We start from the raw sequence: 25,067 nt of genomic DNA on the forward strand, positions 1-25,067 counted from the left end.
TATTCGAACTCACATTCTCCTACATTAACAATAATACATATGCCAATAGCACTAATACTCAACCGACTTACCCTTTATTTTTATTTAATGCGGATATTTGAGTGAGTTTAACGTATGCATGCGGAATGGGTGGATAGTAATGAATTTGGCCCATTTCTATCTTAATTAACTTGCATAACTTGTGGAGTACATTAATATCACCATGTGCCGTGGGGACAAAACTAAAGAGTGACAATTCAAATGACATATTATTATTAACAAAATAATTTCTTTTAGAATTTATAAATATAAATTAAATAAAATCATAATTAATTAAATGTAATATAATTATATATGTTGAAAAAATTATAAAATTAAATTAAATTAATATAACACACAAATGAATAAAATAAAATAAAATAAAATTCACGCATGAGATTGGGACATACATTTTATTTGGAATAATTAATATCGATTTTTAATTCTTTAAGCTGAAGTCAGTCCAGATTGTTGTAGGGGACTCTGACTCGTTCGTTTCGTATGGTAAAGTTATGTGGAAGGAGTGTGTTTGTGGATGAAGTACAGTCCCTCACTTCTGGATTTTGACCCGAAGTTTCTCGTCGACATGGATTGATCCATATATAACTGTATTGTGCTTCTTTTCTTCATTATTTATAGATTTTAGTATTGATTTCTTAAGTTTGATATTCAGTTTTGGACAAGATTTATTGGTGATTATCCATGTGGATTAGTGATTCATTTCAATTCCATCACGTCAAGAAACTTAAAAAGGTGACATGATTGTGTTATGAAAGCAGCACCAAATGTCATATTACTGTATTTTTAAATTTATTAACCTTCTTTATTTATTTCGTGGTGGGACGATGTACCCACTCAAAATTGGTTTATGTCGATGTGGGTAGATCTCATAACATTAAAAATAAAGTTAAATGAATTTAGCTTCCTAAATTTTAATTACTTGTCAACCATTTATACACCAATATAAATGAATTTTTTACATGAATAATGTAAAATAAATAAATAATTATCATAATAAGATAAGGAGAATAATATTGACGAAATTAGACAAAATGTACAGTGAATATTTAGTGTCGCTTGACCAATCGGCGGCACCGGACTCAAATATGATTATCCAAAATATTTAGGGACCTGATATGTAAATTTTTTATTTTGATTGAAAAGTTTTTATTATTTTACTAAAAAGTATTTTTGTAAAAAAGTTTATTCTGTTATAAAATAAATAGAGATAGAGAGAGTAAAGAACAAAGAAATATGGGAAGCAATAAAGAATGTATTTTATAGATCAATGGGATGATTATAATGTTTCTTCTATTTATAGGCATAAGAAGTATAAATGAAGTAGAGATCTAATTCTAATAACTATTAGAATTTAAAGTACATCAAAACTTAATTTGATCTTGATGGGACATCCACTTAATAAGATATTCATAACACTCCCCCTTGGATGTCCATTAATAGATAATTGTCTCATTAAAATCTTATTAGGAAAAACCATGTGGGATAAAAACCTAATGAAGGAAAAAGAGTACACAATCTTCTATTACAAGCTGTCTCGTTAAAAAGCTTTACCAGAAAAATCCAAAGGGACAAAACCTTGGTTAAAGAAAAAGAGTACAACTTGTTTTTAGACTCCCCCTAATGGCAACATTACATTACATCTTTGAGTCAACGCATATCAATATTATATAGTAGTCTTTCAAATATTGAAGTTGGCAATGCCTTAGTAAAAAGATCTACTAAATTATCACTAGAACGAATTTGTTAAACATTTATATCACCTCTTTTCTCAAGATCATGGGAGAAGAATAATTTTGGTGAAATATGTTTCGTTCTATCACCTTTGATGTAACCACCCTTCAATTGAGCTATACATGATTCCTTTAATTGAGCTTTACATGATGCATTATCTTTGTATAAGATAGTTGACATCTTTTCCTGTAAAGGTAAATTACATATTTTCTTAATATGTTGGGTCAATAACATTAGCCAAACACACTCTCGACTTGTCTCATGCATTGCAATTATTTCTTCATGATTTGAAGAAGCGGCAGTTAATGTTTGCTTTGTTGAACGCCATGATATGGCAATACCCCCACATGTAAATAAATATCCCGTTTGAGATCAACCTTTATGTGGATCTGATAAATAACCAACATCAGTATAGCCAACTAATAGAGATTTTGAATCATTTGAATAAAATAATCTCATATCAATGGTCCTTTTGAGATATTCGAATACATGTTTAATTTCATTCCAATGTCTACATGTTGGAGAAGAACTAAATCTTACTAACAAGTTTACAACGAAAGTTATATCAGGTCTTGTGTTGTTTGCAAGATACATCAATGCCCCTATGGCACTTAGATATGGTACTTCAAGACCAAAAAAATCTTCATCATTCTCACAAGGACAAAATTCAATCTAACGATCATACAACCATCGAGGTACTCAATGGATGCCTTTTATCCATGTAAAATTTTTTTAAGATCTTTTTCGTATAAATTGACTGATGAATATGAATTCCATCTTTTAATGCTCGATTTGCAAGCCAAGAAAAAACATTAGTTTTTCCAATATCTTTCATCTTAAATTCTTTCATTAAATAATTTATTGCATTTTGAAGCTCTTCGGGAGTTCCAATAATATTTAAATCATCAACATAAACAATAATTATCACAAAATTCGATCCAAACCTTTTTATACAAACACATGGACATATTGGATCATTTTAATCACATTCTTTCAACAAATATTCACTAAGACGATTGTACCACATACATCCAGATTGTTTTAATCCATATAAACTTTTATTTAATCTGATCGAGCAATTTTCTCGAGAAACTCTATATCTTTTTTGAGATTTTAGATCCTTCAGAGATTTTCATATAAATTTTACTATCAAGTGTACCATACAAATAGTATGTAACAACATCCATTAGATGCATATCAAGTTTTTCACGTACTGCCAGACTAATAAGGCATCTAAACATGATTGCATCCACCACAGAAGAATATGTCTCTTTGTAATCAATATCGTGCCTTTGCAAAAATCCTTGTGCTACAAGTCGAGCTTGATATCTTACGACTTCATTAATTTCATTTCATTTTTGCACAAATACCTATTTATATCCTACCGACTTTACATCTTTAGGTGTTTGGGCTACATGTCCAAAAACCTCACATTTAAAAAGTGAATTCAATTTTACTCGAATTGCGTATTTCCATTTTGGCCATTCTTTTCTATTTTTACATTCCTCAATAGATTTAGGCTCAAGATCCTCATTTTCTTTTGTTATTTCAATGGCAACATTATAAGCAAAACTGTTATTGACAACTATATTTTTTTCGGTTTCATCTTTTTCTCATATTGACATAACTTATCGAGATATCTTTACTTTCATCATTTCTATTTTCACTTTTAGGTACCTGAATCTCTTCTTGAGTTTTATAATTAGTTATATCATGGGTCTCTTCAAGAACCCTCACCTCAACTATATGATCATTTTGAATGTTTGCTCTCTTTTTTTACGAGGATTTTTATCTTTGAATCGACCGGTCTTCCACGCTTTAGGCTTGGATTACTTTCTTTTGCACTAACAGTTTGGCTTATTAGGACATCAATTCATATTGTAGCATTTTCAGCTAATATGTGAGATTTAATGAATCTGCCAGTTGATTTGTAAAATGAATTATCTGTTAAACTTCTAGTTCACATTGCTTTGTACAAGGATCTTAGATAGTGATAATTCATTTCAAGTACTTTATTAATCTAGCTTTTCATTCTCTCCCCCTAATGTTGGGAAAACTGACAACTCATGTCATAACTAAATCTCGAATTAATAGCTCAAAAAAATTAATAATATAAGGAGACTCATATAAATATACATTCTCAATCTCTTATGATGACCCATCTTTGTGCGTTGTGGTGAAGCAGTTGGAACATATACCACACATTCAAAAATTGTAGGATGGAAAATATTTGGCTCTTGACAAAAAATCAATTGTAATGGGAAGTATTTATAATTTATTGGCTTGATGCATACAACATGTAAATCAATACAATATCATGCTGAAATAGAAAGTTTTGTTCTCATAAGTAATGGTTTAGCCATTAGTTGGAGGCATTTGATGATTGAGCTAAATCATTTTATGTGTGAACATGAGCTACAAAATGTTCAACTTTTATCTCGATTGGCATACAATAATTATTGAAAGCTTGGGATATAAACTCACCAACATTAGTAAGATGAATTATTTTAATTGCATAATCTGAGATAACGCATTACTTTGTAGATGCATCTACCAAAATCATATAATATCAAAATCATCCACATGGTGGATGAATGGGCTCATATTCATTTCAGAAATGCAAAACATTAAATCTCAACTTTAGCCAGTGAATTTGTAACAATCAATTATCATTAAGAACAAGCAACACATGAGGATTCTTTAAATTAAAAAATATTTCGGTTCTTTAATAAATGTCTATTGAATTCTCAATTAATTTTTGCATCATATATAATCCAAGATAGTCTAACTGGTCACGCCAAATAGTAAATGTATTTGTATCAGTAAGCTTCTAGTTTACTTTAACATATTTTTCAATTGTACTAATAATGTCAATATAAATTTTAACAATTGATAATTTTATCGTCATTCTTTTTATTTTGTATCCATACATAAGCAATATTGTGACATTTACTTCTGGAAATGTCTACATCAATGTGAAGTTCATAATGTTATTAACTCAATAAAAGAAATATAATTTGCAAACAATTATTTCCAATATTCACTCTAGAGAATATGTCAAAATCTTCAAATGTTCAAATTGACATTAATAGTCAAAAGTGATTATACAATTTGTTATATTTATTGCAAACATTCACTTCAAGGAATGTGCACAAAAAAAATTTCGGACAATAATGCAAGCATATATCATATTCCTTACCAGTAAGCTTATATAGATATCATTCGCTTCAAGGAATGATTAATTAGTATGAATCATTGGTCATTTTGTCTAAGAATGAACAATTAGCAACATTTCAAATCATCCATCTTCTTTTCATCTATTTGTCAATAATGACAAGAGGTTCCATTTTATAATTGTTATGTATTGCTACATTCACTTCGAGGAATGGAGCAGAATCAGTGGAACAAATAATTCATTATTTTGTCTGGCCTTAAGAAGGCATTAGATCAATCTAAAATACTTTTAAAGCCCTTTTCACAAGAGTTTTTCATCATCAATTAACTAGAAAGAAATAACCAAGTTAAGCGTGGAGTTTATTGCAAATCAAATGTATGGATAAAACAGACATTTAAAATATCAATCCTAATATAATGTTAGTGCCAACAAAAAATTCATAAACCATTGCAGACATGTATGAAATTTACTTCAAAACCATACATCTCATGTTCACTAAAATTTTTCCATTTATAGTTGCTCATATAATTACTCTAAATAATTAAAAAATATAAAGTATATGAAATACATTTAACAACTTTGCGAAAGTAACAAGTTTCTCAGGGTTGTATAGTAAGGCATTTATAAAATCAAATCACACGAGTTGTTTTAATGCTTCTTATCAAACAACAATTGGTTAATACAAACGAGATTCATAGAAATGCAAACGATCAAATTAATATAGTAATTCTCATTTTTAAGTTTATGAAAGTGTTTTCAATCAAAATAATTCAAGAATTAAAATTGGCAACAATTAAACTTGAAATTCAATATTAGAACCAACCCAAAAATCAATTTAGACATTCCTCAAAAAATTGTCTTTAGAACTACGCATTATGAGTATTGAAAATTTTCAAATTGTATAACCAAAATAATAGGAGACATTAAAGGAACGTAATTTATATTCGAACTAAATCAAATCTGAACAATCATAAATTTCATAGGTTTATCAACACATTTTTACATACTAATATGTTTTTAGTCAAATACATTATTTAATTATAAAACCTACTATAGCAACATAAAGAAGTCAATCAATATTCATTTTCATGGACAAATAAGATGTTTGAAACCACAAGTAACCCATGGAACCAAAACTTAAAATAAAATCATCTCAAATATTTAAACCATATATCAAATTAATTTAATATCTAAAGATGTTATTAGTGAGAAAAAGTGTAAAGATAGAGGTCTAATTAAGTTGATGTACCTTTCTTGTTCAACGAAGTCTTGATGCTTTTATGAACAAGTAAGCAAATTTAAACTTAAATAGTAGACTTTGAATCCAATCAAATTTTATCAATAGCAAACTTTAAGAATGGATCTTATTTCACAATTTCATATAGATAGCGATATCAAATCCTTCACCATCCTTAATAACATAAAAATAAAATAAGTTAATCAAAATAATTATAATTGATCATGAATTAGCTAAAAATAATCAAATATGAAACATTAAATAAAATAAACTTCCTGCAAAAACTTTGCATCTTGCCATCTAAGTTCTTGGAAATCATGGAGAATAAATTTGATCATCGATAAAAGGAACTATCACTTTGAGCAAGATCGTGCTAATAACATGTTATTAAATAAAGAGAGATAGAGAGAGTAAAGAACAAAGAAAATATGGGAAGCAATAGAGAATGTATTTTGTTGATCAATGGGATGATTACAATGCTTCTTCAAAGACTCTATTTATAGGTATAAGAAGTATAAATGAAGTAGAGATCCAATTCTAATGACTATTAGAATTTAAAGTACAGCAAAATTTATCTTGATCTTGATGAACATCCATTTAATAAAATATTCAAACAGATTCCAACTGGAAATAAATTTTATTTATGTTCCAAAAAATAATTTTTTTTGTTCAATTAATTTTTTTTGTAAAATTATTTTTCGAAAAATTATTCGAACTAGAATAAAATAATTTGAAAAAAATATTTTTCAAAAAATAAATGAAATTTATTTCCAGTTGAAATCAGCTTTCTTACAAAAATACTTTTCAATAGAAAAAAAAAATTTGGACTAATTCGTAATAGGCCTCTCTATTTTTGGTGTTGAAGGGAGATAAAAGAAAATAAATAAGAAGGGCTTATGAAGCAATTTACCCTTTTGAACTTTGGTGCCGCGAGGCGGCACCCAAGCCTTTCAATCAAAATGGAAAATTTACATATTAGGTCCCTAAATATTTTAGGTCATCACATTTCAGCCCAGTGCCGCTGATTGGTCAGGCTACCCCAAAAAAATAATTTTTTTTAAGATTCGGAGGCACCAAATATTCACCGTACATTTTGCCTAGTTTCATAAATATTATTCCCCTTATCCTATTATGGTATTTATTTTATATTATTCATGTGAAAAGGCCAATATAAATCTTTAATTTATATTTAATAAGTTGACAGTAAATAAGGGTTATAGACTACCATTTGGCTATTTTTATGGTATTTTCAATTGTCAACTCGAAATCCGGATATAATCCAAGTTATCGACCCGTGACTTGAGTTTGGGTTCCACCAAGTGGATACGTTAAGGGCTCACGGGGAGAGCTCAGGGGCCTAGTTCGCATGGCTTTGGGTGTTCGTAAGTAGAGGGTGCGAAGTCAAACGAGTGAACTAGTGAACACCTGGACCAGCAAACACGTGTTAAGTCTAGGACAGCATACGTGTTGACATGCATGGAGCCAATCTAAGACGTCACTTCCATGAACAGTAACTATGTCATATAAATACCCGATTCTCCTGACAGCTAAATAATCAACAACTATAAAATAAAATCATTTCTATATTATAATTAAGTAATAGTGGATTAAATATTAATTCAAATTTTTTTTTACAATATTTTCACTTGTAAACAAGGACGGAGATAAAAGAGGGCAGCAATGGACCCTAAAAAATGGTAGATTAGTTACTTAATTCTTTAAATTTAATTCTTTAAATTTTTATAACATTACATTTTAATATAATGGTAAAATTATATTTTAGTCTTTTTAATATTTTATGATTCATATCTAATCTCCTAAAGTAATTTTCTGAGTTTAAGATGTTGAAAACATTTACATCAATGGATATAGGATAGATTCATAATCTCTCCCTTTCGCTTTTTTACCAATGATGATTCAATTTAATATTATAAAATTACACATTCCTAATTTATTCATAAACATACTTTTGGTATATATAATTCTCTAGAAAATGTAAAACATAAATATATATTTTAGAATTTATATATATAGTGTATTAGAGGACAAGTGCATGGGTAGCATTCAGAAGAAATTTCATCTCTTGGCTTAGTATTTTCCTATGTGAAATCAAGGAATAATATTGGAGCCTGCCATGCCCAAGTAACAACGTACGACACAAGTAGCCGCTTGCTTGTCAAATGGACGATCTCATTCGTCTGTCAGATTAAGGCAACTTTGGGTTCTGATAAAACAAGAACATGTTTCGTTTAGTTGCATGTGTACATCCACAGCTGATTACACGCACATAATTTCAACGAGTTCAAAAAGAAACGGGAATGGTCCATAGTGGGAGTACAGTAGGTAGGTTGATGTGGATTGAGGAATCCAATGGGTTCCATTAATATGCTTTCTTCAATAACACGACTCAAAGTGGGTGTAGGGCTGGTAAGATGCGCCTATCTTCTCTTTTTCCCCTTTTTCTCCTCTTGTTTATTTTGTTTGCGATTTGTAATATATCCATTTGTAAACATTCGGTTTACTGCTTTACAGTTTGGGCTTTGAAAAGAAAAGATTAAAAAAAAAAGACAAATCAATTTAGGTTTGTTATGATGTTTGTCATTATTGACCCACTACTTGATAGAAACCGACTCGGTCCTCTTTACATTAGTGGCCAAGCTGTATAGTTCACTTTCATGAGTCCACACATGATAGATTTGTGTCATCATGCAAGCGAACTCATACTTAGAGACACATGTTGGCCTTAAAATAAAATACGTATTGACATACATAAAAACTTACCTAATATGTCGCATTCAGAAATCGTATGATGTAAATAGAAAAATTAACCTCCATAAAAAATATACATAAAAACATTCAACAAAATTTAATTTCAGACATAAGATAATATATGCTTTGCTTTATGGAGAATTGACTTATAAAGCTTAACTAGCCATGAAATGGTTTTACTTTTTTTCCTTGCATGATATTTGATTGGAGTAAATTTTGAAATGCCTTGAACGTCTTCAATTTGTACAATGCCGTGCAATATATTAAATATTAGGTAAAAAAAAAACTTCCTTTACTAATTTTAAAAGTGATTAATTAAAGATAATTAATCACGATATTGGCCAATTATGCACAAGTTTAATTAATATAATAATAAATTTAACATGTTTATATATTTTGTTAATTTGATCTTAATTTTTAAAAAAATTAATAAATTTAATCTCAAAATTTACACCTTTATAAAGATATTATAGGTTAAATTTATTAAATCATGATTAAATTGATAAAAAGCGTAAATTAAAACAACAAAATTTATTATTATACCAATCAAATTTATTTTAATTGATAAAAAAACGTAAAATATAACAACCAAATTTATTATTATACCAATCAAATTGACCGAAATCACACGGCTCATATAAATGTAAAACAAATCATATAACATATTGAATGGCATACTTGGAACATCTTTATTTGATGAACACTAAATAAATGAAATAATGAACCAAAATAAAAAACACTAAATAAATGGAATGGAGTAGTACCACATCATTGCCAAAGGGGATGAGGAGATAAACACAAACGTAACATGACCCTTCAACCCCCCCCCCCCTTTATATAAATCATCATCATAACATAACAACAAGCTTTACATCACCATCAAATTAACAGACAAAATATTAATTGAAATAAAATACTATAACCGACACATATTCAAACAAAACCAGAATCCTACTCCAAATCTCCACCTGTACAGGAAAACAGAAAAAATGCCAATTTCATTACAACTAGAAAAAAAGAATCACATTATGTAATTATCAAGCTAAAAATTAAATAAAATAAAAAATAAATCAGTATACATTGAATTAAATTAAATGAAGTTAGGCAATCAATTATTGCATTTAATCGAAACTTCCAGACGTGTAGACCTGCCGACTTGCCATCTATGAATTGGTTTCTGTGTAAATTTAGGTATGTTTTTTCTTACATGAAACTAGAAGAAAGCAATTTTAAGAGAAAAGCAATTTTCGATCACACATAGTACAAGTACGTAACCTGAATATGTGTATGTATGTTGAAAGTTGAAACTGGTTACTTACAGATGAGAAGGATGGGATTAGAGGACTACTTGGTGATGGCATAGATAGCATAAATAATACCAGGGATGTACCCAAACAGGGTGAGTACAAGACATATCCAGAACTCCACCTGCATCAAATTTTTATTTAATTATGGTTCATATAATATAATATCATGTAATAAAAATGAAAAAGGCTCAGATATGGATATTGACCTGGCAACCAAACTTGAGGAAGACACCGAGAGGAGGCAAAATGATGGCTAAGAGGATATCTACGCAGGTAGCTGTGCTATCATCTGCCATTTTTTTCTTCTCCTTCTTTACAAGCCCCAAGCAAATAAATTCAAGACTTTCGTTTCTTTCAGGAAGAGGATTGTTTTTTGAGAGGGTTCTAGTAGCCAAGGGAGAGTGGGTGAGAGAAATGGTGAGGGGTGATAGCGAAATTTATAGAGACCCCCTGGAGTCCACGTGTCAGCAGTGGGCGGCAGTTGATTGGTAGATACGTTGATGAATCATGATGATGATGGTAGGCCACATGGTTTGCTACTTTAACGTTGTAAATCTATATGCTCGATGCCAACGCCGATGCGTATGGGGTAATAAACTGTATGTCTGTTGGCTTTGGGATGGGCATATGCGTTTATGCCTTGACTTCGTGCTATGGAACCTACACTTACAGCTCACTGCATTAACGCCCGCATGTGTTCTGCTTTTTTTGGTTATAAATCTTGAAAAGTCTTCTATATTCAATAATTACTATAAATTTCAAGAGCAAATTAGGAATTAAATCGAATCCTTAATAGAAAAATATAGGTATTTTATGTGGTTGAATCCTACGGTTGCAACTAAGACTATGAACACTAAAAGGGCTTTTATGTGGCTAAATCCTACGGTTTGCAGGCAGCTAAGAGTATGAACGTCCATGTGTTGGCTTTTCGTTGCCATGGATTAGAACCACACGGCTTCTACACGTTGCGTACAAAGCAACGTGATGAAATCCGACGGCTCAAAAGGTTGCCGCATAAACCTGAAACAGCCGAGCGGCAGGCAGGGAGGGATGTCACTATGATTTGGGGGTATCACCAATCAGGTTCCCCCAGCTGTTGCTTTCCCATCAACACACGCATCTGAGATAAACCGCCCCTAAATTGTTCTTTATTTATTCTTTTATCTTTCTTTTGAATCTTTAGATATTCAATCTTTATCTTAACCCACAAGTCAAAAACATTACAACTGTGTTGAACAGAAAAGAGAACATTACGACAGTTTTAACTTCATTCGAAGTTGCCTCTTGGCACCAGGAGATTGAACCCTGAAACGATTTCCATTATCACACTCACCCACGTGTGCTACATGGATATTTGCCATATAAACTTCAAATTTTACTACAGCCCGCATATATTTGTAGTTGTTTTTGGAACAAAAATAAGTTTCTGGATGCAGGGGAATCGGTCTCTTCCATAAGGGTATGAGACTGACCCCACTTTGTAACGTTTAATTTTTGTTCGTGAACGACTAGTCGTTCTCTTTAATGTGATTGATTTTCCTTAATGCATGCGTAAAGTTAATGCTTAGTATTACCCTCCATCTACTCAAAAAGTTAAAAAGAGAAAAGCTTCATTGAATGAACAGCCCTTAAATTATATTTCAAGATTCTATCATTCTCCTCATATACATAGGCAAGGTGCACATTTGGCAAGCCAGTGGTGTGTTAGTCCCCGTCTATTGTACAATGTTTATTCTAAAGACTATGGCTTAGTGTTCGGCTTGCCACTAGCTATCCTTTGTTAATGTACTGGACCCTTTATCGTGGAAAAGGAGTATTGAATTTTGTAAGAAGCTTAACATTAGCCTACATCAATATGCTCTCTTAGAAAGATTTTTACTTCATCCTTATTGTGAAAGGGCTTTTGAATTTTGCAGAGGGCTGGGAGTCCGCCTAAATAGAGGGTTTTACCTTGGAAAGATTTTTTGCTTCACCCTTCTGCTGTGAAAGGGATTTTGAAATTTGTAGAGGCCTAACATCAGCCCAAATTGAAAGTTTTGTCGTGCGAGTTGAGATGTATATTTAACTTGAAAGTCAAAAGTCTTGGGCAAGAGAAAGAAGTTTTGGGCAAGAGAATTTAAAAGAAATTAAGACAGAATAATGGTAAAAGAGATGGAGATACTATGATGAGATGATAGAAATACCTAAACTTATATCTTACTTGGAAGGTTTAGGCTTTCTTTGGATTCAAACACAACACAGTGCATTGAAACGTCTCACCGTGCTGGAGCTGACTGGAGCTTTTAGCACCAGTGGAGATAAGACTGTCCAGTGCAGCAGAAACGTCTCACTGTGCTGGAAGCAAGACATCCACACAGCCAAGCAATTCACTGTGGTGCAGTGAGATTGAAAATCAAGGTAAAAATTTTCAACGCACTGTGTTGTGTTTGAATCCAAATGAAGCCTTAGTTTGGAGTCTAAGAACGTATGGGAATTGGTTCATTGCGCGTCAGTCATTGTCTGTTGTATGATCCTTGTGCCGAAGGTTCGGCTAAGGCTTGCTGCTAGATGCACTTTTGTTAATGCATTAGACTCTTTAGGTCACACAAATAGCAGCAAAAGTATATTTGAGACTCTTATATTAAAAGTTAGATTATATTTTTTTTAAATGTCTAAATTATTTTATGTATGTTAAATTAAAGATTAAATTAGTCCATCTGTTAAAAATTTCATTCATTTCCAATGTTAAAAATTGGTCCCTATAAGTGAGCACGAGATACATGTGGTATTTAATTATTCCGTCAATCACATCAGTTTTTAACGATACAAATTAATAATTTTTTTAAACAAAAATAACTAATTTACTTTTTAATCTAACTTGTAATAATTAATTTATTGAATTTTTAAATAAAAAAGAGATTCCATAAAAAATTATAGGCTTGTGTAACATATTTTACGAACATGATAAGGATTTTTTTCTAAAGATACTAATTACACGTTTAAAATTTAAAATATATAAAATTTGGTTGAAAGTAGTCATCAATTTTCTTAAAAAGCAATCATATCTTCATCTTCCAAAAAGGAATTTTTTTTTTATTCAACTCGTAATAATTAATTTATTCAATTTTTTCTTTTTCATGAGGAGCAAATTACCAAATAATAATAAAATAGAAAATAATTAAAAGAAAACGTGCTCTTAATTTAAAAGTTAGTGAATTATTAAAGTTAAAAACAGCAGCCAGGTTGACACAATGCAAATGGTTTTCATTGGAACCACTTTAATTGGTTTTATTATTTATAAAATCAAAAAGAAAAATCGAAGAAAATGTTTGATTTTAAAGAAGAGAAAGAAATTTTCAAATTTACATCGATAAATTTTAAAATTATGGTTCAATGTGTAATTATATATATGAATTTTAATTTTGTGTAATTTTATATATGAAATTTTGATTTGATCCAATTCTTGTAAATTATTGATATAACATCATTTTATATTTATATATTGCATACATAAATAATTATATTTATTCAATATAAAAATAAATTGATGTATTCATTTCTTTAAATGTATATGATTAAATCAAATTTAAAGTTTCAAGTACATATTTGAACCACAATTAGAATTTCACGTGTATAATTGCACCAAATTAAAATTCATATATACAATTACACATTAAATCAAAGTTCATGTATAATTTTAATATTTATTCCTATTTTTCAATCTTCGGAATTTCCTTAATTACGGTTTTAAGATTAAAAACTGAAAGTTATTTTGAATATTTCAGTTATATTTTCTTTTCAAAATTGTAACAAAAGGGAAAATTGGAAAAAGAAAATATGTATACAAATAAACCGAAAATGGGGGAACAAGCAAGAAGTCCAGCAAAAGTTGAAAACGCTACTGTTGTTGCGGCTGCTTCTGACCTCCATTTCAGTGTGGTTGTTTGAATCGAACTGAATCAATCGATTAGATTAATTGGGTAAAAAATAAATTAGAGTATCGATTTGAAAAGTGACTTTAAATTAGTTAGATTGAGAACTAGTACAAATTGGTTGAACCAATTAAAAAAGCAATTGAATCGGCTAAAACCCAATTGAACCAATCGAATTAAATTTTTTTTATTTTCTAATGATTTTTTATCAGATTGACAAACTGATAACTTAACTAGTTCAATCATTGATTCAATCTAAAAAACATTGTTGAGATAACTTTTTTCTAAAACATTTATATAGATTTTTAAATAACTTCAATTTTTTTGTCTAAATCTACTATATATGTAGATTTGTTAGGGGTTAATTCACTATTATCATTTTAAGTAGAGTTAAAGAGATCTTTAAATTAACTCCATGTGATGGCATGATAGTTAAAGATATTCATTGCTCTAGGTGTGGCCTATGGTCAAGGGTATTCTTGAAATTTTTTTTTTCAATTCCAAACAAAAAATTTTATTTGCAGAACCATAAAACCTTAAATAATATAAACTTCGGTAAATATTAATGATATTTTTTAAACAGAAAATGTTAACTCGTTGGCCTTATTTGATTCTTTTCAATAATATAAGGACTAAATTGATCCATTTAATAGTAAAGGAACTGATTTAATCAAGTCCTTATAATAGAGGGACCTCTCAAATACATTCATTCTTTTAAGTAGTGTCTAAATTTATTCAATATACTCATATATTATTAGATCTTGTACTTTGCCTAAGTTGTGGATTTAGTACATATATTGTAATTTGATCAAATTAGTGTGTGCGCTTTTCGAATTGGTTAATTTTAGACGGTACACTTCCGAATTGCAATTAAATTTGTTTGGTTAAAATTTCCTATTAATCCTATATTATGCATAAAGTTGTAAATTTAATCTATATTCTTCAACTAGACCATTCTTAGTCCTATATTTGCTATTAGTTACCGAGCAGCTGGTCGTGAGAACGGGATTTACCATTACTTTCTTTCGCTAATCTGGGTTTCCATTTTCAAACCCTACGTTTTGCTTTGGCTTGGATTTTTTTTTTTTATAATGGTTGGGTTTTATGGAACTTTTTGTGAAATCATTTTGGAATTGAATTTATGTGAAGTCTAGCTTGCTGCTTATTTGGTACCCTTGTGGAGTGGAACGGGTGCATTATTGCTTTCAGCCTAGGTTTTGCTGGAGAAGTGAATTAGATCACACGTGAAATCGTTTACAGATCTTAACATCTTTATGCTTTCTAGTAACTTGTCTGATCTAAATACCGATCACTGTAAGGTATAAAGTTGAGTCAATCCCACTCAGTCAAGGCTTAAATCTTTTAACTTTTCTCCATTTTCACCAAGGTTCCCTGCTCAAACAAAGAACAAAAATGAAAATAAAAAAGCATGCATCATATTCAGCACTCCATGGTCATATGCAAGCCATGACAGTACATATCAAGAGAAAAAAGAGAAAGAAACACAGATGATGGGTATTACAGAACATGAACAGATCAATCTCAGAGATGGATCTTGGGATGCATGCAGCAGCAGCAGCAGCAGCAGCAGAGACTTTAGGAGGAGGAGGAACACTAGGAAACCAGTGGCATGGGTGGAGTAGGCAAGACATAAACCAGCCTTCTTCTTTGTTTGTTTCCAAAAGACTGAAACAGTCCATTGTCTGACCCCCTCACCCATCCCACGAGCTTCCTAGAATCCTAAGCTCCTTCTCCATCGTCTCTCCATCAAACTACCAAATCGGCTAACACCCATACTTCTTCCCTTCAATCCCACAACCTATATATATAATCTAGCGCTGGCAACAAATTAAACCCTACATACCTTTTATTTTGATCCCTTGGGCCTGCCCATTCCTTTGTTTATCAAGTTGGGCTCCCAAATGAAATCAGCAGCAATACAAGATCATGTAAGTGTGATGGGTCGTGGATCAAAGCCCATAATCATTACGCACAGAACATTTGATAGAGGTCAATTTATTAAATGTAGCTCATTTGACTCACGAAAATTGGTTCCACTTATGAAATCTCTAAAGAAACTCATCTACTTGAAGCCTTGGTGGCTCAGTGAAACACCCCGATCGAACTAGAATTATCAAAGTAAATCTTAAATGAATAAGATTGTATAAAGTTTAAATCTCTTAGAACTCTCAATTGTAGATAAATTTTAATCGTAATCGTTGATGTGACTCAATCTATACCGTTGATTTTGAAAGAGCTCAACTATAAATAGAGGTCTCTTCCTTTATTTGTATCCATCTCATCGTATTAAGTTATTCTTAAGTTAAGAATATATTGAAAGCATTTACTCAAACACAAGTAAACACTTTGTATGTATTATTTTTTTTAACTTTTCAACACTTTGTTACTCTCTCTGTTTCAAGTTACTTCTACTATATTTTCAATGCCTTAAAAAATTTTGGAGAGAATTCTCATCTTTCGAGTTACTTCTATTATAATTTTAGTTACATGACATAAGCATACAGAGCAACTCAGCATCATGATTCATGAGTATAGTGTCAGTCAACTTTCTATTCTCTCCTTTATTCCTTATCATAATGAGTACGCTTGCTCTCGGTTAATCTTTTTCTCCTTTATTCTTTCTCTCTTTTTTTATCAGTGAAGTAGCTTTATGCTTCTTATAAAGCAGATGCAGGACTTTAGAGAAATGTATATACAAGCATTCACACAGACAAATTATATTTAACACCTTTGGCTTTTTATTCTGCATAAACTTTGTCAGCCATTGGAATATATGTTGCATATTTTGATGGACTTGCATCTTGTCATATACTCTGGCTCAAACCTATTCAAATGTGATACTATTATTAGCTTTTTTTTCACCTGCAAAAGAAGAATCCTTTTTTCATGCATTAATGTCTTACTTTCTTCCTTACTGCATGCTTTTCAGAGCCATTAATGATGTTAATTGGGGGAGAGGAAGAACTTAAAGTTGACTTTAATATCAGGCCCTCAATAATGCAATGCAAAAGGCAGACATGTATATAATCATTTAAAGATGGGGTAGAGAAATAACACTTCATCATTTCTACCACAGAACACTATTTTGGTAAAAGTGCTCTTGTATTAAAAAATAAATTACATTTTATCTCTATTCTCTATTCAAAAATTAAATTAACTAATCTTGTATGTAAGTTCAAAAAGCAAATTGATATTTTTTTGTTAAAGTTTTTATCTATTTGTACTATTAAAAACTAATGTAAAATTTGCTCTCTGATCTGATTTAGTTTATCCATTTTTTTAATAAGAAGGGCAAAATACAATCTTACTTCTAATACAAAGACCTCCATACTACTTTTACCCACCCTTCAACTAATTGGTTGCATGATTTCATTTTAATTCCAAATTAATTTGTATCTCGCATCCTTCTTCAAGCTAATCATTGGCTTGAGAGTTAAATACATAACAAATCTAACACGAGGGATATTTAAATCATGTAGATCTTAGCCAAACTTGGATTTTAATTGAATATCAATAAGGGATTTTAATATGACTAACAAATATCCAAGTCAAATGAAACAACACATAGTAAGAAACAATATGACTAACAAATATCAATGGGGGGAATATAATAGCTAACAAGTACGAACATGCATCATCAAACATTAACTTTTAGCAGCGTAGATGAATAAACCAACGGCAACAATAATGAGCTATGCTATTTTGCAGAGACATCGCAGTCGGGAGATTTGCTGATTGCATTCGCATTTCCTCAGCAACCTTCCTCTACTTTTTATTGTTTTGTGTTTAATTTTCATTGAATTGCGTGCTCGAACCATTCGAGCTAACCATGCTTGCTACCTGTAACTCAACCAAATAAATCATCTGAAAACCAGATTGTGGCAAGTTTTGTCGCAAGGATACGGACAATCAACGACCTTCACTGCGGTTCTGTCGAAATACCAATCTCCAACGGCTATAGCGATTGGCTGCCACATTATCAATTGCATAGTCATTACATATCCTCCTAGATAAATGCTTTAATATACCACAACAAACAAATTCGAATCACTACGATCAAAACACCTTCGTAACTTTCGTGTTACGTAAATTTCATGAAATGTGAAAGGAAATGTTTTTTAGACATACCTTGTTTCTAATTTCAGGAGAATTATCAGCAAACCATGTGTCTTGCCTTTCTGATTGGCAGTGAGCAAAACATGAATTTATAAATAATCCATTCTCTCTCGACATTGAGAACCCTTTTATAGCATTAAGCATCTGTGTCCGGAAGCCTGGTTCATAATCAAACAAGAGATTTGCTTAAGCTTGCCTAAATATGATCTATCATGTAAAATGAGAAATCAATTTCACACATAGGTAATCAATCACCTTGTAAATACCGGAGCTGAGAAGCAGAGCATTTTGCATGGTTCAATCTGCAATCATGCCAATAACCATGTGGATCCGCCGATGGTGGAGCAATACTGGATTGAATCTGATTTCAAGAAAGGAAACCAATTAATTTGTCTAGTTTTCTTAATCAAGTTTGTACAGCTCTCTAACGAGAGCACACCAATATTATATATCATCATGTCCTAATTTATAAATTGATAATGCTATTCTGCAGGACAAGGATCATTACCTGCCATGAATCATACGCTGCGTTAAGAATAAACAGTGGAGTCCGGATGTGGTTGATTACATTTTGAGGAAAGAAACACTGAAATAAGGAAGTTTCATGTGTCAAATTCACATGATGATTCTTGTCAATCACTTAAAAGCAAAAAAGCAAGAAAATGGATACATACAGAAGTTGGATCGAGGTGGTTGGTGCATATACGCGGCAGGTTATGTTGCACGCCCTGTGATATCAACAAAATACAAGATTTGAGCATTAAATAATCAAACTGTTTTCCCAGTCTTAAATTATTTATAGCTTGTTTTGTATGTCTGCATGTGCTGTTTATCAAACCCTTTGGCACCAATAGGAAAAAAGTGAGAATAAAACTTATAAATCTCGAACCTGCAAGCCAACCACGCCGCTGTATAAACTCCTAATTGTGTGACCACCAGAGACATCAACCCTATAGTCCAGAGAGAACATAATGAATATATATTAAGAACCGAGGAACTGTCTTACTGGTGCTTAAAACAAGACCCTAAAACGATAACGTTACTTACGCATCAAGGAATAGACCAGCATCACTAAGGCATTTAACTCTTGTGGTTCTTGGAAACAAGCCTCTAAACTCGTCACAGTGTAAAATTGCTGCCAGACCCCCAGCAGAACACCCCGAAAGAAGAGCCTGAAATTTTAATTGTTCTTTTTTACAACAAAAAATAAATACAAAAACGCGGTGAGGCATAGCCTAATGGCTAATTTTTGCCATACTTTAACCTCCAAACATATGAAAATAGAAACAAACATATAGGAAAGTAACTCTTTTTGAAAGAAAGTTACAATCTTAAATAAAAGCAAACCTGATTTGCATAGCGCATTCCTTTTGACATTAAATCTTCCATTGCAGCTAACCATATACGTTGGCCTCTAAATTGCAATTGTGCACCCTAAACATAGAGTAGCCTAATCTTTAAAATATCATAAAGAAGAATAAATCCAACAATAACCTCACAAAAGTAGATGCATGTCCAAACATCTACAAAGAATATGGAGTCAATTATTTGAATCACATGGAAACAATAGCTAAAATCCAAAAGTGATGCAATTTATATCCGTCCATGAGTCTACTATTTTCTTATAGAAAACATAAGACTCCAAATAAGCTTTAAAAGCAAAACAAACTCTGACTAGCAGATAAATGTTTCCAAGACAGACATAATAATAAAATTAACAACAAAAGACAGGTAAATATAGCTTATAAGACACTGAACTTCTGACTAAGTGAAAATGGCTTTCCAAGGTCATAATTTGGCTGTCAGTGGTGACTTAAGGTCCCACTTTTCTTTTATATGGCTTCATCTTATTAAATCCACATAGAAATCAAAACTGACATTCAACAGTTGACACCAAATTCAAGAAATTCGGTTTCTACTTGTAGAGGGTTTAAGAGTGAATTTTCCAAAATACCAAAAGTCCAATTGGAGTAATCTGTTATTGATTTGCTATGGACTCAGTCTTTAGTTACTGGTTAAAACCAAATATGCAGACTACCTTATTTTCGCTGTCCCCAGTAAAAGAGGCACCGTCACAATAACGAAGCTTTACTCGGTTCCAATTGAAAAAGTCTGCAATTTTAATAACAACATAAGATGATGATCAGGAATGGTAATAGTTATAGAGTTTACTTAGCATGAATGTTTTCTTGAATATAAAGATGAAGAGGAAACCTGGATTTTCTTCGGCTTTTTCACTTAATATTCCAGTAAATGGTATCTGCTTTTCCATGTAAGTAGACGATCCGCGTCTGGTCTTTTTGCGGTACACACAAGTTCTAATGTTGTTGCACCATCCTCCTCCCTGCCACAACACAATTGGCAATGTAATATTAGAATGCAATGTATCCTAGAATATATGTATAAAAATGTATATATTTCCATCATTTCTTTACTCTCTCACAGACCTCCAATTGAACGAGCCAGCTATTTGCTCCTGATCCATATCCACGGTGCCAATGATACCCCGGTAAGGTTCCATCCAGACACACTGAATAATTTGAAGACGGAAATAGAAACACTTAAATTAGGACAAAATGCCAAGATAGTTTCAGTAGGCTAAAACTTCATTAATTCTCAGTATATGCGTGCGCAAAAAGTGATTTGCAGGCTGAAGAAGCTGAAGGCAGCAGATGAAATCATTACCAAAAAAAAGGACCTTTACAGAAGATTATGAGGAGAATGCAGATTGACAAAATTTAATCATAGTTATCATTACAAGTAGAATCATAATGCCAATATAATATAAAATCAGAAATGGGAAAATACAAGTTATAATGCAGTTGGAACAACAATCACAGGCTGAAGATCTGATGTCTTTTCTTAATAATTAAATATTACTAACTGTTTTTCCCCCTAAAACTATATTGGTAAAGTATAATAGAAGTAAACAATAAATAAACATGGCAAAAGAAAAAGGTTGCAGAAGCAAACTTCAATTAACAAATAAAACTCCATAGCTGAAACATAACAAGCATAATGCTAAATTATTAGTGTTATTTTTACAAAACCTGTTTTTTTTAAGGCAAAAAAAAAAATCTAAATCTGGAGTAAATATAAAGAAATAAATAGTTGGAAATGTACCAGCTCCTTTAGCACCAGCAGTATGAATAAGAGTGAGTCCAACCATGAGAGGATTATAATTGATTTTAGAGACTCCATATTCCAAAGACTCGATAAGAGACAGCTCAGTTTCATTAAAATCAAAGAAGGCAGTAACCAGTTGAGCAAAAGCAAATGGTAAAACAACCCAAACCCACAAAAGCTTCATCTTTGCTTTTTCCTTCTGCTTCCCAAATGTAAAGAGAGAGAAAGAAAGAAGAAGGAAAAAGAAAAGAAACCCAAAGCTTGAAACTTGAAGATGCTTTCCTAGATGTACCGGAAATGCCAAATGGAATCTAAGAGTAGAGCTTAATTTAGAAGAGTAATAATAAATAAATAAAGAAAAAGGGTCATTTATTGTAGTTAAATTAGATTTAGAAATATTGCTCTTTTTAAAGAAGTAACTGAAGGACCAGATGAAAACAGTTTATACATACATACATATGTGTGTGTGCGTGTGTGTGTGAAGCAGGCGCAGCAGCAAGCAAGTAGATTTGCAAATTGAAGGAGCTGTTTAAGGGATATTGATTGGAGAGAGAGTGAGATGCAAAATGCAAGGCACAGGGGACACCAACTACACTGCACTATAGTGTTTGTTTTGCCGGGCTTTTTTCGAGATCATATGTATAATTATAGGTTAAATTGTTTGTGAAGTCCCTGTATTATAAGTATTGGATCAAATTAATCCTTTTATCATGAAATACCTACACCACTAAAAAAAATTAAATAAGTTCAAACGGTAACAGAGTTGACATTTGATAAGGCTGATATAGGTTGAATTTTTTGGATTTTTTGAATTACCTATCCTAATTCTGTTCAGCTCTATTCAATTCTTCTTTTTCTTTCATATTAATTTTTTATTTTAAATTTTTAGATTTTTTTAACAATTTGAGCTTTAATTTATGGCATTTATATATTATTTGATACAATTTCAAAGTCTTTTTCATAAATATATTTTTTAAAAATATTCTTTTAAGAACTTCTAAATCATTTTCACTATTTTAAATATAAAATATGTATTTATATATAATAAAAAAATTAAATTAAATTATATATTAAATAAAAAATTATGTTCGATTTAATAATCACAATTTTTAAATTTGCATTCAATAAACCGTTCAAACACTTTGGCTTGAGTTGGTCTTTAATTTTTTAGTTTTTCTTGCTCAACCCTAACATTTATGGTATAAAAAATATCTTGATTTTTTTCAATTTCAGTTCAGTTCTAAATAAAAAATTTTATTTATAAAACCATAAAATATTTAAAAATTTTAAAGTTTTTTAAATAACAAAATAATTCTTTTTAATAATACAATAATTAAATTATTCCATTTAATAATAAAAGGATTAATTTTATCAAAATCCTATAATAGAAGGATGCATTCACCTATAATTACACTACTATTATAATTAAATATAATACTGCTCTTGGAGGAGGAGCAGCAGAAGAGAGAGAGCGCGCATGGAATCTTTAGGAAGGCTGTGAACAGTACACCAAAACCTGACCACCGTCTAATAAAGTAGATGATGATTGATGAAAGCTTAATATTGTTGTCTATTATTATATATAATAAGAATGGGCGAATCAATGAACGAATTCAAAGGAGACTATTATTATATATAAGGATTTAGATTTATGCGAATGCAGTTGTAGTAGCAGTACTGCTCTTCTGTAGTGGCATACAGACCTACACAGTTGCTTTTTTTTTTCTTTTTCCGCTTTCGATTTTCAATTTTTAGATTTTTTTTAAATTTTGTTTGTGTGACCTGCTTCATTTTTGTGGCTAACCCCCCCCCAGCTTTTGCCTTACAGTTGTGCTTTGATTTTTACACTAAAGTCACCTATAACATCATTAAATTTAGTTCACTCAAAAAAAAATATTATACTATTTATCCCTTAATTTAGCATTATTATTTTTTAAAAATTAAAATCCATTGAGCATTAGCTCGATTGACGTGAGTATTATTATTAATCCATTTAGTTTAAGAGCGCTGAAGCACATTATCTTTCTATTTAAGGGTTGAGGGGGACTAAAGAATGGATATGATCAGAACCTATAATGAGATTGATAAAAAAATATAATATTATCAAATATTGAAATTTAGGGTTAAATTTATTAGTAAAAAGAAGAATATTTTAATTTTAATTTTAAAAATAATATTATTAGGAAGAAGAATTATAAATTGGTAAAATAGATAAATAAAATAAAAATATCATAGACGATATTTTATTAAGAGTTGGATTACATTTTGTTATTTTTATTTAAAGAAATAGGCAAATTAGATTAAAAAATTAAATCGATCTTTAACGAAAAATTTTATCTATTTGTATTGTTAAGGTGTGGTTATTGAAATAACCAGACAATTATATATAACATGTCACATATACTTTATTTTAACGTATAATGATTAAATTTTAGCAATAAAAATAGATGACAATAAAGATTAATTTACCTAATTTTTAAATAAAAAAATAAACACGGATTATGTGAGGCAGGTATTGAGAGGGGTTTGACTAGATTCTGATAGGTACATGAAGAAGATTGGTATTAGCATTAATTGAGTAATGGCTCCTTCCATTTTAAGTTGAAAAAGAGATGCTTTGCGTAACCGCAAGTGTTAGGTCTTGTAATTTGTGATGCTTCCCTTGCTGCACGTAAACCTACATTCCCTCCAATTTATCTACAACACTTTAACTATATCCCATTTTATTATTTTATATACACAATGTCTCCATCAATAACTAACTTTAGTTTTATATGCTTACTTACCATGTATTTCAATTTCAAATCTGATTAAATAAATTAAAATTTTCGTAAAATTAAAAAATATCAAAATAAAATAAGATTTTCAATTCATCTGATTCAATAAACCAACTCATTCAATTTTTTACTCGGTTTAATCTGTTCATATTGATTCCTAAGTCGATTGATCTAATGACTTTTTTCAGACTGGTACCTCGATTAACCTGATCCGATTCAAACAATATTATTGATAATATTGTATTTTCGTAATCAATTTAATGGAAAGTGAAAAACTTATTCTAAATTTTAATGATTTAATATGGTTATTAAATTCAATGCATTGTCAAAACCCTACCAAATCCGACACTTGAGCAATTTGTAGCTTTCAAGCTTGTTTAGAGCTCTAGAAAAAGGAATCAAGTAAAAATAAGCATGGTAGCGATTTGTAGTTTTCAAACTTGTTTGGCTCTAAAAGATAAGCACGTAAGTGGTAACCATTTTTTAGGTATTTACAGCCTTTAATATTTATATTTTTTTTAGTTAAATTTATTTATGTGTCGAATTTGATCATTAATATTTTAAAAAATAATTAAAATGATATTTTTTGTTAACAAAAATACAAATTAAAACGTTAAAATTTTTAAATATATCAACATACATGATAATCCATATATACTTTATACTCTCTCTTTTTCTAATTTTCATATTTTTCTAAATTTTAATTTTTTATTATTTTAAAATATTTTTATAAAATTTAAATTTTTATTGGCGTAATATATAAAATAAATAGTTAGATATCAACTACTATTTTATATAAACATTAGTCAATATTGTGAAGCTACATGATTGATAAAATTTTCATTAACACTCTTTTAT

General features: G+C 30.5%; 2 protein-coding genes across 2 annotated transcripts; both read right to left on the bottom strand.

Annotated features, from left to right (window-relative positions):
* Window positions 1–9,671: 9,671 nt before the first annotated feature.
* LOC107888363 (hydrophobic protein RCI2B) lies at window positions 9,672–11,794 on the bottom strand. The gene is made up of 3 exons (XM_016812447.2): window positions 10,465–11,794; window positions 10,271–10,379; window positions 9,672–9,919 (listed from the first exon to the last, which is right to left on the bottom strand). Exons 1-2 carry the CDS (start codon window positions 10,552–10,554, stop codon window positions 10,296–10,298), a joined length of 174 nt encoding a protein of 57 aa, XP_016667936.1. The 5' UTR covers window positions 10,555–11,794; the 3' UTR covers window positions 9,672–9,919; window positions 10,271–10,295.
* Window positions 11,795–17,672: 5,878 nt separating this feature from the next.
* Window positions 17,673–22,025, bottom strand: LOC107888364 (pectin acetylesterase 12). Its single transcript, XM_016812448.2, has 12 exons — window positions 21,430–22,025; window positions 20,754–20,836; window positions 20,521–20,650; window positions 20,345–20,418; window positions 19,654–19,740; window positions 19,354–19,478; window positions 19,196–19,256; window positions 18,981–19,034; window positions 18,815–18,892; window positions 18,562–18,667; window positions 18,319–18,464; window positions 17,673–18,158 (listed from the first exon to the last, which is right to left on the bottom strand). Exons 1-12 carry the CDS (start codon window positions 21,614–21,616, stop codon window positions 18,051–18,053), a joined length of 1,239 nt encoding a protein of 412 aa, XP_016667937.2. The 5' UTR covers window positions 21,617–22,025; the 3' UTR covers window positions 17,673–18,050.
* Between the last annotated feature and the right edge of the window lie 3,042 nt (window positions 22,026–25,067).

The sequence above is a fragment of the Gossypium hirsutum genome, chromosome D13 (assembly GCF_007990345.1).
Source record: "Gossypium hirsutum isolate 1008001.06 chromosome D13, Gossypium_hirsutum_v2.1, whole genome shotgun sequence".
Classification (NCBI taxonomy): Eukaryota; Viridiplantae; Streptophyta; class Magnoliopsida; order Malvales; family Malvaceae; genus Gossypium; species Gossypium hirsutum.